The sequence below is a fragment of the Mycteria americana genome, chromosome 1 (assembly GCF_035582795.1).
Source record: "Mycteria americana isolate JAX WOST 10 ecotype Jacksonville Zoo and Gardens chromosome 1, USCA_MyAme_1.0, whole genome shotgun sequence".
Lineage (NCBI taxonomy): Eukaryota > Metazoa > Chordata > Aves > Ciconiiformes > Ciconiidae > Mycteria > Mycteria americana.
This window is the reverse complement of record NC_134365.1, coordinates 29,503,135-29,520,634: the sequence shown is the minus strand read 5'-3', so window position 1 is coordinate 29,520,634 and position 17,500 is coordinate 29,503,135. Positions and strand designations below refer to the sequence as shown.

The window sequence follows — 17,500 nt, the reverse complement described above, 5'->3', positions numbered from 1 at the left end:
ACCTGGCAAGCTTTTTACTTAAATTTTTCGTGTATGACAGAAGAGTGGTGTTAAATACACAAGCTCAGCCTCCACCATTTCTCTATTAAATTGATCTGGGGAAAAACCAGATTTGTTAGTCTTAAAAGAAGTTCTATCTTCATTTCTGCGGCCATGTTCATCTATCTAATTTCCACTATCAACATTTTCATTCTGTGTCATAGCTCTTCTTTAATTAGTACATTCACATGTAGTAATAAAGCAGTTTACAGTTGGTTTTGCCTGAAATGCTATTTAAATGTGTTAAAAATTTGTTTGTTTATGTATCTATAGTTTTATTTAGCGGGACTTGTAAGCTCATCCAAAGAAATGGGGGACAGCCTGCATCAGAAACATGAGAAACTCTTCAAAACACGAAGCCTCCATCAGGGTCCATCATGGAGTCAACAAATTTATGTGTTCTTCAGAGGCTGTCTGACCCATCGAGTTTTGTAGGGTTGCTGTACCCAGTCACTTTCATGACGGAGTGGGGAGTTCAGTTTCTTCGAGGACATCATGTAACAAATGGGTTGCAGTCATAAATCACGTTTCACTTTGTCTCTTCTGTTTTTTTATGAGAGGTCTGACCGAGAATTTGTTGGGAGTTTGTGGCCCACCCAAATGAACCACATCATTCACTTGATCATATCTTTTCACTGTGTCCCTCTACTGTCCTCTACCTGAACTGACTTCAGACACATTGAGAGATTTCTATGAAAAAGTCAGAGTTTGCCAATTCGCTACATTTTGTAAATTCAGATCAGAAATCTTGAAAAACACAGACACTAAACCAAAGAAATATTCCTAATACACATAATTGGCCATAAAATAGCAAGTTTGTGATAGTCTTCTGACCCAGATAGCACAGTAACACGATGCCAGTAAGAAATAAAGTGCAGTCTGGTGTGTCACTGAAGGCTGTGAAATGTACCAATTTATATTACCTAATTACAATTAGAGAAATCTCTTTGCTTAATACGTTTTGCTAATTTAAAATTCAAGCAGTTTTCAAAATGCCTTGTCCTTTATCTATGGGAAATAAGATATATATCAGGTATGATACACACATATGGATCCTCACATAAAATGCTGTTAATGGCAATATTACCTACATCAATATGTATTTTTAGTAATGATCTTGACTGCCAGCTTTTTCATGCTTTTATCCGTCATCCTGAAAAACAGGTGAATTAGGTTCCCTACTTCAGCTTATACAGTTGAAAGTGCCTGTTGAAAAATACGGGAAAAACAAATTTGAAGAGAAAAGCTCTTAGAGTGTATCGCAAAGCAGGTGTGTCTCCAAATACAAGAGCAAGTACACAGCCAGGGAGATTCAGAGCAGACACTACAAAAGCCAGCAGAAATGTGCCTGCTGAAGGGGAGCCTGTATTTCAGGCTGAGGAACAGAGGACTCTCGCAGCAGCACGAGGCTTACTGTACATCTTACTGGCTAGAGTCTTTAGCACTGAGCATGAATAAATCAGTGCCACTTACAGAGTTAGGTTGATTTTCACTCTGTTTAGATCAGAATTTTTACTTGTATGTTTGAAAATACACGAGCCAGGGAAGATGGAGGGGATGTAAAGGTAAGAGGAGAAGTGGAGTAGCAAGTGTGCAACACCTTCACCATTTGCTATATATTATAGTAGTAAGCATGTAAGCGTTAGGAAAATTCTTGCAGCGTTTAAAGGTTAAAGGTAGTGGTTTAATTGGGAAGGTGTCCATCTTCCTCTCTGCCTTCTCATTTCTGTGTGACATGTGGAAGTTGACTAGCATCACTGAGGCAAAATTGTTACAAGAAGGCAAGTTCAGATCTCACATAAACAGACAAAATTCTTACTGATTTCAGAGGGAGTTGAACACTGACTCCAATCAGTGAATTTTACTCTTTGCTCATGCATCCCAAAGTTGTAAAAGCTTGTTTGTAGACTTAGGTAGGCTTAGGTAGACTTAGACTAAAACATTATTGCATAGAGATGTGGTGTTTCCAATACTACAAAACTTACTGGTGTGACAAAGTGTCATAACCAACATTAACCATCTGAAAGTTAGGTGTCAACTTAAAGTGAGCCTACACTCGAAGGAGAGGGATAGACACATTCAGAGAGGGATTAATCCCATGCTAAAATAGATGGCTAAACTAGGTCAGATACTTTCTCTCAGGATTTCCTTATTCTATTGAGCGTAGGAGTCCAGTGATAGCTTAGATTAAATTCCCCCCCACAAGTGTCTGGTTCTGAGTGGAAGTCTGGTTTGTCTCTTCCACTTGTATTTTAGAGTAAGACCTTCAGAATTTTTAGTCTTAAAATTCATTTGTTGTTTGCAAAAGACTATCAGACTTTTCAGTAATAGTAGGTACTTTTACTTTCAGACTCTTAATTAGTGTTTTAAGGCCTAAATTTATGCTGTGATGAATTGTGTGAAAAGTGGCATACTGTGTAATATTAGATGAAGTAATTTCTTCTAAAAGAAAACTTCAGCAGACTTGTATTTCTCTTTTCCTCTAAGTGTTACATTTGTACAAAGTCTTTCGGGATAGATTGAAGTAATAGAAATATTAGAAAAGTTTTTCCTCTTAAGATTTGTTCATGATTTATTTTATTAATAATAATATTATTTTTGCTGATTTACAGAAGACTGGAATGTCCTACAAACATCTCACAAAGCAGTATTTATATGCCAGCTTGCTATTATATACAGAAAAAACATTTGAATTTTGCTAGACAAGCAAGTGGCTGCTTTTTCATGGGTGGAAAACTTGGCCTGCTGACAGCTGTTTGACTGTGTCCTGGTTAGCTCGAGCAGGGGTTTCACCCAGTGTGTCTGCTGCAGCGGCGCAGCACATACCTCAGGCTCTTCCGCGGGACTTTTCTCTCTTACATACACAACCACACGTCCTTGCTGTGTCTTTCCCACTCGCACATGTATTCCTGAGAGCATGTGTGTACACATATGTACACGCTTCATCTCTGTATAATGAACGGACAATAAAGCTGTGTCCAAAAAAGCACCTGCACAAAAATGCATTCTTAAATTTTAGTGGACAAACTAATAATCTGATGACAAGGTTTCCCAACTTTCAGTTTTCAGTTAGGGGTGACTGAGAACACGTTTCTCTTTGCAGCGACCAGGTGACTGAGGTGGCGGCCCTTGCTCCATACTCCAATATTTCTGTAGCTTTTTTTTTCCTGTATAAATCAGACTTCCTTAAAAGACTAGCCGAGCAGGGAAGGTTCTTACACTGAAGTGATGTATTACGCAAATATTTTTCTAGGCTAAGTGTCTTTATTGTGTAAAACATTTACTGCTTTAAGATACTTATTTTGCTGTCTGTTTTAATCATATCTTTTGAAACAGTCTCAATAGATTTTTCCATTCGTAACATTATGACACTTGATAAGATGATTGATTATGAAGTGTTGAGAGCCCTGCCATGTGATCATTTATTTTTAAATACACATTTGTACTAGCCAATGCTTAAATTTCTTGCAGGAATACATAAGAGATGTGAAACATAAAGCTTGAGTCTGATCGAATCTGATGCCTCTGGAAATAGAGTGCCACAGTACTGTGGTCTTAAAATAACAGATTCTGACTGAAACTGGAACTTTGCAGTGATAAATATTATGTAAAAAATTATGGTCCATCTTTGGTACAAAATAAAAAAGATGTACAGCTGTGGTGCAGGCGAACTAAAATGTGTTTGACGATGATATCTTTCTTTCCCTGTGCAGGTGCCTGTGTCAGTGGCCATGATGACTCCCCAAGTGATCACCCCTCAGCAAATGCAGCAGATTCTCCAGCAGCAAGTGTTGTCTCCGCAGCAGCTTCAAGCACTTCTCCAGCAGCAGCAAGCAGTTATGTTGCAGCAGGTAATGTGGGTTACCTGCTTTGGACCATTAGCACAGGGCATTTGCACAAGTGTCAGCCAGATTTTATGGGTCCTATTTTGTAATATTTCATCGCTCATTACACCAAAAAGAATGAAAATAAATGTGAAACTTCTCAGTCTTTAACTTTCTTGTTTTAATTGCAGAAGTGTGAAATTGCGATTTTGAAACATTAAATATTATATTAAAAACAGCAGCAGCAGCAGTGGCAGATGCATTACAAATACCGAACAAATTGATATTTAAATTTTCAAGTGCTTAGGCACATTTTAATTGTAGACTTGCCAAAGGAAGTGCAAATAGAGTTGTAGATAATTGTTGCTTTAAAATTCATAACACTGTAGTGCTCCCTTTAGTCACATAAATGGTATGCGGTTATGAAATTTGAACTTAACAGCTTGTTTCACCATGGGAAAAAGTTTTTTTATTTTGTTTGTTTTTACATCCGAAAAATTTGTCCCAGCTAAGGCTAAAAAGAAGGAGGAGGTTGCTGTTTCCTTAGCACAAAATCTGGCAGCTAAGTGAAGAATCCATGAATTTGTTATTCATACAATAAAGATAGTGTCAGTGATCGGTACCTCAGTGCAACACAGAGTGGAATTTTGGTTGGGTGCTTAATTGTCATACAGAAAATGATGTGTCTGTTTATCATAGTCATAGCTCAATCACTGTATGTTTAAACACTTTAATATCCAGTACCGTGATCATTACAGGCAATTCACCTTCAGTTGTGAATCCAGCATTCCGCTAAACAGATTGACAGATTAATTACTTTTTTCCCCTAAGAAACAGACAGTTTAGTTTGGCCTTAGTGACTTGTAGGTTTCTTGCAAGTGGATGAGTACAGCTTCTGATTTGTTATACTGGACATGTGAGGAACTTAGATATAGTTATTTGAGGAGTTAATTTGGCTCTTGCATTCCCTTTAGAATACAGATTTTCTATACCCTTCTGTTTAGGATATTTTGGAATCTGCATTGGAAAATTTCAGAACCGCCTTGGAAAAAAATGTATGTAGATCTGCCTCTTCAAATCACATTTTTTATTATGAGGTGATTCTTAATGGCTACGCTACCATATGCCAATCTAGAAGAGTTTAGGAGATTTATAATACTTGAAACTTTTGCCTTTATTTATTAAAGTCAAAATGGTTTATTCAGCAACAACTACAAGAGTTTTACAAGAAACAGCAAGAGCAGTTACATCTTCAGCTTTTGCAGCAGCAGCAACAGCAGCAGCAACAGCAACAACAACAGCAGCAGCAACAGCAACAACAGCAGCAGCAGCAACAGCAACAACAGCAGCAGCAGCAGCAGCAACAGCAGCAGCAACAGCATCCAGGAAAGCAAGCAAAAGAGGTAGGAGCTAAGACCCTTGCTGATGCATACTAGTTTGAGCTGTCAGAAGCTTGGAAAAGACAAGACTAGTTTAGATTTTTTTCCTGTAGCAAGGATGCAGCTATCAAAGATTTGTTCTTATGTTTTTACCGGGCTTAATAGCAGTGCTGGTATAATTCTCCTGCTCCCCTTTCTGAGACATAGGATTTGAGCAGTCTAGTGCTGCTGTCGTCTAATGTTCACTAATGAATCCGAGTGTGCAAGGAACAAGCTGTGTGGTGGACACCGTACTGATTATCTTGTATTCACAGGCAATCTGTGTTGGGGAAGGAGCCTTACTTTTCTCAGTGGCACAGCTCAGAGAGCATGCAAATTTAGTCCATGGCTGAAAAAGAGCGATTGAGCACAGATTTCAAAGTCACAGGCCCCTGATTAATGAACTGCTACTGTAGGTTTGGAGTGGCGAGTAGAAAGTTACAGTTTGATGTGCTCATAAATCAACCTGACAAGTGGGTTTCTCAGGCCTAGCTTGCACTTGTCAGCAAACTGCATCAAATATAAACATAATACAAACAAAACATGTTGAAGTAGTTAAATTGATCAGCAGGTATCCTAGACGTTGTCTTCAAGCTGCCCATTATGCAAACGTCGAGGAAGCAGTTGTGACCTCCTGAGGCTTTGTTTCTGTTTGGATTTGTGAATAGAATTTCAGACAGCCATCAACTATGGAATAGAAATTGCTCCCGTATTTCTCCGGAGGCTCTGGGCAATCCACATGACTTGCTCCATTATGCAGTCTGTTTTCCAGTGAGCGCATCAGAAGTTTCTCTTTTCCCCAAACTAGAAAGGAAAGGTCTTCCACAGCAGCTTGTCTTCCTCTGAAGTGTGACTGCCTTCTCATACCCTCCTGAGTCTTTGCAGGCTCCAGTTTGTCTTGAAATGCCTCACAAAATTGGAACTTATACTTTTGCTCCGTAATAGGGCACTTCGTTGCCTTGAATGCAATGCTCCTTTTAATGTATTCCAACAAGAAAAGAGAACGAGCTACCAGGCCAGTGAAATGAAGGCTACATCCCAGTTTACTAATAGATCACTGGAGACCACGTTCATGGGCCGCTGCGGACCAAACTTAGTCAATTGGAAAAACAAGAGTGCCTTCAAATCACAGGCTGCTGTAAAGAGTTACACTTTTAGCATAGATAAATTTGTTATCATCTGCCATGAGCTGGGCGCTTTTTTTTTGTTTGAAACAGCTGTTACATACTTTCTCTTGACCCTTTTCTTTAGTGTGTCATTAAGTGTATCTTGCCATTTTCCCTAACACCTAATAGCTTGAATGAATATAATAGAAGATTTCAAACGCTTTCACTGCCTGACTATTCTACAAATAGCATTATTATTTAATAACTGAGATTAAAAGGAAAGAAGTTGATTTTACATTTTTGGCTTTCTAGCCTTCACTGCACACTTTACTCTTTGCTGCATTTTCCTTTTTTTTCCTCCCCCTTCTCTTTGTAGCAGCAGCAGCAGCAGCAGTTGGCAGCCCAGCAGCTTGTCTTCCAGCAGCAGCTCCTCCAGATGCAACAACTTCAGCAGCAGCAACATCTGCTGAACCTTCAGCGTCAGGGACTCATTTCCATCCCACCTGGCCAGTCTGCTCTTCCTGTCCAGTCTCTGCCACAAGGTATTTGAGTAATATATGAATGGAGTAATTTCTAATTCACAACTTTTTAAACTTTTCCATTTGCATCCGAACTTCAGCAGTTTCCCATTATGACACTTAAACATACTTTATTATTAGAACTTTAGTTCTTATATTACCAAATTTTCTTGAGGCTGATAAATTTTACAGCATACTTTTATGGAAGAAAACAGCTCTTGAGTGTTTTTTCTTAGATATAAGATGCATATTTATTAGCCTTATGTGCTGAAAACAATTTCTAATAGGAACACAATTCAAACACCATTGCTTTTCTCTGAGGAATTACTGAAATTTGATTTAGTGGAAATGTTATCATTTCATTCAGTATAAATGAACAGATATAAAATATATCAGGCAGTAATATTAAAGCCATTCCAAAACTCTTTTTTTTTTTCTTCTAAGAAAATAAAGTGTTTGGCATTAAAAAACACTTTGAATCTTCAATTTGTGACATGTGAATTTAGGGACCAACCTTAAGATTAATTTTCTTTGCTATTCCTTTGTATCAAATATGTTAAAGGTAACAACAAGTTTTGAAGGTGGTGATTCCAATAGCAATGAATTATGACCGACAAATAACAGTAAAGACTTTTCAGGGAAAAAAAATTCACTTTGTCACTTTGATCAGGATTTCTCAATGTTGAAAATGAGCTCAAACTGTACTACTTGACACAAATACATTCGTGGTTGAAAGAAAATAGGGCACACACTTTTAAAAAGTAAATTAACTTGGAGATAAATGCTGCTTACATTTTAAGATAAGGCCAAAGACTTCCCATCTTAAGGACTCTGTCTATAACCTGTGAGGTATGTGTTTCTGTTTGTGTTACCATAAGGAGGTAAGCTAAATGTCTGTCATAAAAATTACACAATACTCTGATCTCTGACGCTCCAGTCATGCAATGAGCATTGTTTAGACTGTGTTCATGACAGGTAACATTACTTTTAATTGGTCTTTATGCATGTATCCTCCACCACGTAACTATTATGAAATCAAAGCTTCAGAAATTTGATGAGCAAAAGCAGAGTACACAGTATATAGATGACAGTGTAGACAAAAAAAAAAAAAAGACGGAAAAAAGGCATGAGAAAGACTTACCTGCTAAAAACCTCAGTTCCTGGAAAGCCGAAATTACAAATAAATGTGTGAATTCCACACATTGTGTTGTGTGGAAAAGCTATGACACAAGCATATTTAAAGTTAGAAAAATTACAACCAAAAAGAGTACTAAGTAAGCTATCACACTAAATACTATTATTTGAGAATAGCAGTGGGGAGGCAAGCTGATTCATGAATTTGGACACGTGATACTGGTAATGCTGGTTTCCTTTTGTACAAAGTCACATTGGACCAGAATGGAAAAAAGCAATTGAAACACAACCTCCCTCCAAACAGCTTTACCTTCTGCAGCCTCCTCTTGTGCCATCTGTTGCAAGAGGAATTCCTTAGGTTTTCTCTCACGTTAAGCAATCCCCACAGATTTCCCTCAGCACTCCTACCCAATTGCATTGATATTCATTAGTTTAATGCAACACTCATTCATCCACTTCCAGTAGAAAAACATAGAAAAAAATAATACCTTTTTTAATACATTTTTAGGAGAACTAGTAAACAGTGCTTTTTAAGAACTTTCTGTTACTCAAAGAATTAAGCGTAACTGAAGTCATGACAAAAAAGATTGATACTAAAGAAATAAATAAATAGAAAATTTTACAGTCAAAATATATATGGATTGTTCTTTTTAAAGTAAATTAATTTCTTATTTGCTTCTGCCTTGATATTTTTAAATTATAATGAATTCCAGTCAAGTATTTAATTCTTCCATTTTTCTCTCCTAGTTCTAGCATCTACAGTGTATGTAGGGTTCTTTTAAATACACAAGTTAATTTATAGGACCTCGATTTTTCATAACCCTGATATGGATGTGCAAACTTAAAAAACATAAGACAGCTTCCCCTGGAAAACCTCTCTGCATCTCCAGAAAGGCCACTCCCTCTGTGCCAGGTGAGGTGAAGTTAGAGTGATGAGGGTAAGAAGGAAAGTCTTTCTAGCAAGATGCTGAAACAAAGAGAGAATCAAATACAGAGTTGTGACCAGCTCGGAGTTCTTTCTGGGCTTCTTTTACAACACATTGTGTCTTTCATAGGAAGGTACAGCATCCAGGCCAGTTCATAACAATGTAATGAAGATTAATAGGCTTCAGATCTGTTGAGACTGTCTCATAAATATTAAATTTACACATCCAAATACATCCAAATATGTCCAATATTTACAAATCCAAGTAGTACTTACTAGATTTAACATAGATGTCCCTGCATTGGGGTTTGCATAAAAGTAAGAGGATCAAACTTCCTTCATTTTTCTCATAAAATTCAGCAAATTTTATGACAGACATTTTCTGTGGCAGTATTAAATTAAACCTTCAGCATTTATTTAAGGTAATACACACTGGATGTGGTAAAAGGATGGTTTTCTCTTTCCAGTGTGCTGCAAGATGTATAATACGGTTAAACGGAAGAATTTACATATGTGTAACAGATATTTTTATATGCATCCATTTAGATTGCTGAGTTACACGGATGGCTAGAACAATGAGAGAAGCACAGGGAGATTCATGTTTATAAGTTATTGGTCATAAAGAGTCCTGTAAACCACAAACTGTTAGTGACAAAGAGAGCATGGGTTTTGCATTTGTTAGTATGAAAAGACGTAACTTCCCAGTACAGCTGTGAGGTTTGCGTATATAAACAGTATTTGCTCCAAGTACAGTTTCTGCCTTTAATGGACAGGAATGTTTACCATGTTTTCTTGATGGTCAGGTATAGCAAATAAGATACAAGAGGTGTTTTAGCATTTATTTTGTGACAAGATCTTCACTATGCCATATCCAAAGCCAGTGGCTTGCTGTGAGTTACTTCCATGTAATGCTGCATTGATGCTAGCTAAATGCAAAGGACGGTAAATGACAACAATAAAAAAAAAAACAAAACCACAAACGCAAACCCCTCAGTTTCGATCAGGCCGTGTAGCAAAATGAAAAACAGATGCATGGGTGGGTTTTATAAGCGGTAGTTTTATTAAGTATTTATTCAAACATAAAAATAGAGTAGATAGTGATGAAGAGAGTTATAAAACTAACCTCAGAATCCCAAAATTCTTGGTGTTAGTAAACTGCATAGCAAATCAGTATTTGCTCTTTTCATTATAGTTCCTAATTTTTATCGCACTCTGGATCCTCTTCCTATCCTTTCTCTTTTAATGTAGTGTGGAGAGGGTATTTTGAGGGTTATCAGAACCTATGAAACTTTAAAACTTACTCTACTTTTACATCCAGACTAAAAGATCTGTCAGCCATTTTACAGGTCTCTTGTAAAATGGGAGTTGGACTTTTTCAGACACAGAAACTACAAAATTGCCATAATTTACAATTAATTAGAAATCTGCTTATTAACTTTATACTTTTTAAGTGCCTGCTCTTAATCCTTTTATCCTAAAAGGCAGCCTTTCAGAGTGCTCAGAAGAAGTGATAAAATTAACCAGCCTGAGCCCAGAGAGAAATTTCTTTCTGATTTTAAAAAAATCTAGGTGAGCTAGGCAGCCTGGAGACACAGCTCCATCCGTAGCTTCACGCAGAGGAAGGGGCTGCCCAGCGGTTGTCCAGAGGGGCAGGAGACCCCTGCCCATAGGAGGGGCTGTTGCTCCAGCCGCTCCCAGACCTCATCCGTTCACCCAGCTTCTGGGGTGGCTCTTATTCAGCTCCCCCAGGGCCCAAGGTTTGATAATCTCTAATGAAAATTGTCTCGCTGCAAAACACAACGATATATTTGCCCTCTGATTATTCAGACGGATGGGTTTATTCTTGGTTTTTATTTTTTTCAGTACAAAATTAGTTTATTTTGTTCAACAGCAGGAGGAAGGAAAGACTTTGAAGTAAATAGTATACTGTGTATATTGTGCCACCTAAGTGAATACATTACTTTTCTTTTTGATTTGTGATTACATTTGCAGGTAAATATTATTTACCACGCTAAAATGGGTTATTTGCAGTGTTGCTGGAACATACCTCATGAACGCGGCAGTAATTACTTACCTTCATTAAACAATTACAACTAGTATTACCATCACTTCCGTTACCCATCTCTCTAATGCAGTAAATTAGAGCCTGGCTTCTTTGCTTGCTTCCTTAAAAACTAGCTTTTTGCTGTACAAATATGATATAAACTCCGGTTTTAAGACTTACATTCCAATCAACTCTTTTTCACTTTGTCATTAACTGAGTTTGCCAGTGGGTGTTGGTATCTAAGGTAGAGAAGCAGGACACAAAATAGTAGTCTAAAAATGAGCTCCTTTCATAATTTAAAAAAAATTGAATACCTTCCAACCAATTTGTTTCCACACTACCTCCAGAAATTATTATTTCTGTAAATCACTACTAGTCTATTTTTTAATAGCTTTGTGTACTTCATGGTGAGACAGCTATTGAGAAGTATTAAGGAACTTACTGTGCTTTTTCATAATTTTTTGTTGAATCTGTTTTAGTAGTCTGAGTTCCTATGTCTTCAATGTAAAACATTATCTAATAAACAGATTTGCCAAATAGTGAAAAACAATCTTTAAATCTTTCTAATATATCTTGTTTACCAAACAAAACTATCCTCAATGAAAAATTTGAATGGATAGATTTTAATCCTTTTCTGAAGGACAATAAATTTGAGCTCTTTCATAAAATAAAAAGAGCAAAATTTTATTTCAGACAACATCAGCATTTTGAATGTTTTGCATTGCAGCAGATCTAGATACTGTAAGCATGACTTTCTTACCTAATTTCACTTGTTGAGACAAGAAACAGAAGACAGAATTAGATTTTAAGATACCTCTGGCCCAAACCATGTCAGGCTGAAAAACCTGGCTATGAAAGCAGACCTTTGACAAGAAGCTCTCTGGGCTTCTCATTCTTTTCTACATTTAATTTAATGTTCTTCAAAAGAGAGATATCAAACTTATAAAGACTGGCAGTGGCAGAAGGTGTATATATTTTTGATATATAGTCTTTCAAAATCTGAATTTCCTACCTTAGCTACATGAATGCTCACAGCTCTTCTCTTGCCTGTGTTTTGGGAGGCTTTACTTCAGGCAGAAGCATATTGTAATGGAAGTTTCCATGACTTCGTGCAACGTGCTCAACTTGAGCCAGACAACCCTAACACAGATGTATGAATACATTCTACGAGACATTGCTGTTTGTGGCCGAGGGTGAATCCTGGAAACTACAAGTTTCCAGGCTACAAGTAGGAGTAGAGAGCAAATTTAAGCTCTATCTGCAAAGATCTGGTGGCTAGACTCCAGAATAGTACTGTGCATATAGCAGTGAAATTTTGTATGGCTGCCCATCACCCCAGGAGACTGATGAGACAGAGTCTCCTTTCTCCTAGCCAAACCCTCCAATTTGTTTTCCACAGTAGGGCTGGACAACAGAAATAGTGGAGGAATTTGATGGTCTACACTACATGTAATTTCACCGGTGTAGAGGGAGTTGTAAATGGGCCAGTTTTGCTGGCTTTCTGGTTGTCTGGTGCCACTGAACGGTACCGAAGAGCTTAAGGGGTCACCAGTATCTAGCTCTGCCCTGTAGTGGTTCTGTTCTTCCAAATAGTTGCTTTGGTTTTGCCTCTTAAGACATATTTTTAAACGGAACAATTTTTGTAAATATTAAATAGGACTAATGAATATGTGGGTGTCACTAATTAAAGGCAGATGCATTCTGCTCAAATGTTAAACCTGTTATGATCTCATTGATTTCATTTTTGTCTTCCGATTTTTCTCGCTCCAGTCTTCTTCCTCCACTCCCTGCTCTTCTTAAGTGTTTAAAGAGAATATCAATGTTTGTATCCTTAGTGTAATATGTTTTTCTATTTTCTGTTATATGTTTGATTAAGAGGAATTATAAAACCTGAGTTAATTGTGGATGTTATGTTTCCATGTGTGGATATGTGGAGTTATGTTTCTATGTCAAGAAATTGAGTAAGCAGACAACAAAAATCTTGTCCAGAAGTATATTTAGGGTTGGTTTTTGTGTTCTTTTCAAGGAGTAGTTGCAAGTTCTTTATAGCTTTCACTCTTTGATCCTTATGCAATGTTTTCAGAAGGAGTATAATATCATTAAAATGAGTGATTTCTAATTGACTGTTTATAATGTAAGAGAAGACAGTTAGATTACCTGGATTCTGACAGAAGAAAAATGAATTTATGTTTTACTACACGTTGATTGTGCTGGAAAAACAGCATCAGCTTTATTGTTGGCATTAATCCATTAATAACACTGAGCTCATTATATGAAACTCTTTATTTTGTTATATTAGTAGGGCTCTCTTTCATTTTATAGCTGGCTTAAGTCCTGCTGAGATTCAGCAGTTATGGAAAGAAGTGACTGGAGTTCACAGTATGGAAGACAATGGCATTAAACATGGAGGGCTAGACCTCACTACTAACAATTCCTCCTCTACTACCTCCTCCACCACTTCCAAAGCATCACCACCAATAACTCATCATTCCATAGTGAATGGACAGTCTTCAGTTCTAAATGCAAGGCGAGACAGGTAATTCTGATGAGATTACAACTGTGCTTATCATTTGACGTAAAGCTGTTGTTTAACATCATAAGTCACATTATTTCCAATCACAAAATAACACTTAATACAGGTTACTTAAGAGATCATGCAGACCTGATTTTTCAGAATTGTTTATCAATAAGGCATCATTTTCAGTAACGATGTCTAATTTTGCAGACACAATGACAATTACCTGCCTGCGGTTTTATAACACATGAATTTATGGTAGTTTTGGTAAAAATTAGAAATCCCAGAATAGAGTGTGCTGGTTTAGAAGTGTAAATGCAGAATTGTGGGCACTTTTGTAGGTGTGTAGTTGCATTCTTATTTGAGTTAACACATCTGGCAGTCAGGCCTTTACTATTGAATCACACTGCTGGTTTCATGGAAAATGTATGTATATCTTAGTTGTCAAGGCTGTAATTCAGTGCAAAGATTTCATGTAAAAAGTGCTTTAAAAATTAGTACATCAAAGCAGTTCTCATATTGTTTATCTCTTGTGAAGAAAACCACGGAATTTTCCTTCTTATATGCACGACGGTAACGCAGTTGACACATTTCATACAAATTTTCAGTGGCATTAGTGTAATACAGTGGAATTCAACCATATGGATAAAGTTAAAATCATTTTTCAGACACATTGACAGGTATTCTTCACTGTTCCTTATTTTCAAGTAATGACTAAATGCATACAAGAGTACATAGTATCTGTAGCACTTATTAGTAAATATATTAGTGTAGTCAGATGTAGATGATCTCAATATAAGATGAAATTTAATTTGTATCTACATAACCTAAATTGTAAATAATTCTATTTTCAAATAAATATTCCATTTAATTATTTTAATATTTATAATAGGAGACTACAATTTAAGTGTCTCTGGTCCTCATGTGACTGTAAGAACATTTTTCTATCGTTCTTTTGTATTATTTAAAAACTGGTACTTCTCTGAATACTTTTATAGTAGTACTTTTAGTTAGTATTACTTTTGTGATTATATCTCAGAGAATGGTTCTTTGCTTCAGGATGTGTAGCTGATGCTCACCTCCATGGGGCAATCCCCTGAATTTCTTTGATAACTGTACATGGATGAAACTATTGTGGAAGTCCCAGAAAAAGACATGGAACACAGCTGGGGTTTTTTTATGAAGCCAAGTAGCTAATGGAAGCAACACTTATGAAAAAAAATATTTATTAATGGAAGCAACTTTATTTTTATACACATTTAAGCAGAAAATCCAAATATTTTGTTGTAACATTCACAATATTCATAAATTCTGACTGTCTGTCTGCAATATTTCTTCTCAGAATTGATCACTTCTGAGCATATTTTTTATTTATAGGTAAATGTTACACCAAGGTCATATGGCAGAATTAGCATATGGTATTATACAGTCATCTTATTTTTTCATCCTTTATTAACAGTCATCTTTGGCTCTATTTCTTCTCTAATTGGAACATCATCTAGCCTTGGCAGTTGAACTATTCAATAGAACGATTAAATTTTTCTGACTGCTCTGAGCTAAATTGACCTGTTTTGACCTGTTTGTCACTGATCGTAACCTGACAGGCGCTAGCAGCCTCCAACGATTATGGCTTTTGAGATGAATCTGATGCCTTATTCTTTTGCTACAGCTCGTCACATGAGGAGACTGGGGCCTCCCATACTCTCTATGGTCATGGAGTTTGCAAATGGCCTGGCTGTGAAAGCGTTTGTGAAGATTTTGGACAATTTTTAAAGTAGGTGGATTTTTATTCGTTGGTACAGGGTTGTTTAAGGCGAGGGAAAGAGAAAGATGGCAAACAAAGTTTTACTGTAAATCATGTCAGAGATTTTTTTGTGTATTCCAAGCAACTGGATAATCGAGGCTATCTGCAGAGGGTCAAATTGTTATCCTTTCTTTCATGTCGAACACTTTTGCAGGCCTTTCAATAGCACAGTGTTTAATCCTCTTATTATCCTTTACTGAAATGGAGCCTCAGAAAATTTGAAGAGATGCTTTAGATTGTATATTGGATAGTAAGGGTATGAAAACGCACGTTTTAAATTCTGACAGTTTGTGTATAGTGGGAATTAATGTGTATAGTATAAATAAAAAAGCACAAGGGACTAAGCGTGACCATTTAACTCTCACTTGCTAATTTATTTTTGCTTTTACTTTTGTATGTGCACAAGATACACAGGAAAAAAAGCACTGTGAACAGGTGGGTTTTCACCTTTCAGGACTGAACAGTGACGTCAAAAGTTTTCACTTTTAGTATTTGGTTTTGCCAGCTATTGTCTAAATCAGAGCATTTAGAAAATAAGTGACACAGCTTTTGCTTTTCATCTGCAGCTTCAAACTACAATGGGTTTCTGCTTTTTTTTTTCCTTTTTTTTTTTAAAGTGGTTACTAGTATTTTGTGTTCATTTGAATTTTCAACAAAAGCACTGATTTTCTACCTATGTACGTTATGGACTGGTCTTTGTCAGAAGAGCCATACTCATTTTGGCATGCAATAGATCTTAATGGAAAGCTACAGATAGGCTTATATAGATGAGTAACTTCAGGGGCTGAGACTCTTATGTTGTCATGGTGCAGCTAACAGGGTGAATGAACTGTTTCATGCTTCATCAACAATTAAGTTAATTAGCTCATTTGAAATTGCACTGCTTTGTTGCCAGGATGTTGGCAGAAACATCAAAAAGATGTGTTTACAAATGGTAGACTACAGGGTATATAACAGAAGCACCTTTAACAGCAGACCATAAGTACTCAGTATCGCAATAACTTTTATAACAGAATTACAGCAATACTTTTCATAAAGTATTTGCAATGCTTTCTCCATCTTTCATGCTGTCTTTCAGTTTTAAATGAAGTAACTTATACTGACTCGCAAATCTTAGGTAGGTATCCCTCGTGATAAATTTTTGTTTATAAGTACATTAAGTGGAATGTCAAAATAAGAGCTTATTATTGGAGAAAACTGTATAGGATTTAAAAGAACCTGATTTACATAAGTTTGTATTAAAAGGAAAATGAAATCTCCCAAATTCAATGTAGTGTTCTAAGTATTATTAGTACTAAGAATTTAAATTCATTTAACTCAAGAATTCTCCCTTTCAAGAAAAACTACATTCTCTAAATACGTCCTTCCTAGGCTATAGTGATGCTAATTCTGTGGGCAGACTTTGCACATCCATTATTTCAGGTCTCTTGTTATAATCCACGATCACTAAAACCATTTTGATTAAGATGGTGTAGTGCTAGGTTTACAGATGCTCTTGCTTTCCTGAACCAAATAACCCTGGAAAATGTGAAAGCGATATATAACATCTTGATAATTCTGGTGCAGAGTCAATCAGGGTTTACAGCAGTGTCATGGCTTTTGTCCTATGCACCAGCAAAAAATGTGTGAGAATATTATTTCTTCTTTTCATTCAATTCTGTCTTCCATGCCCTTAAAACAAATAAGAAGTCATGGTGCTGAATAGGCGAGGTTGTTTATGAAATAGAAATATTCCTTCATTTTACACTAGCGTTAAGATGGAAATCAATACATAACCTTGCATTAGATTCTTTAGTACCTTTTCATGTTCACACTAATGCAGAATCCCCATTACAATTAAAAAACATTTTCTTTCAATTAAATATCAACTTTTAGTCCAAAGATTGACCATTTTTCCAACCCATTAACTTTATAGGGGATGACAGGACTAATGGCTGTAGTTTTCAAGGCTTTGCTCTTAGTCTAATCTTTGTTACGATGTTTTAGGTTCTCTGACTTGAAACAATATGATACCTGTGTTAAGAGAGTTAATGCAAGTATATTGTACCAAAATGAAATATTAATAAGTACACTACCCCAGTCTAGTAGTGTGTATTTCTATAGTATGCTTATGACAACTTTGAAGAGTGCCTGGTTTATGAAGTGAACTCCAACTTCTTGTGCTCAAGAAAGT

General features: G+C 36.5%; 1 protein-coding gene across 1 annotated transcript in view; it reads left to right on the top strand.

The window, feature by feature from the left end:
* The window catches only part of FOXP2 (forkhead box P2), a 300,347-nt gene that overhangs the window by 234,110 nt on the left and 48,737 nt on the right, over positions 1–17,500 (top strand). The window contains exons 4-9 of the mRNA XM_075491561.1: positions 3,753–3,890; positions 5,069–5,266; positions 5,510–5,518; positions 6,764–6,929; positions 13,331–13,544; positions 15,193–15,297. Coding sequence (XP_075347676.1) covers positions 3,753–3,890; positions 5,069–5,266; positions 5,510–5,518; positions 6,764–6,929; positions 13,331–13,544; positions 15,193–15,297 — 830 coding nt within the window. The remainder of the gene's footprint in view (positions 1–3,752; positions 3,891–5,068; positions 5,267–5,509; positions 5,519–6,763; positions 6,930–13,330; positions 13,545–15,192; positions 15,298–17,500) is intronic.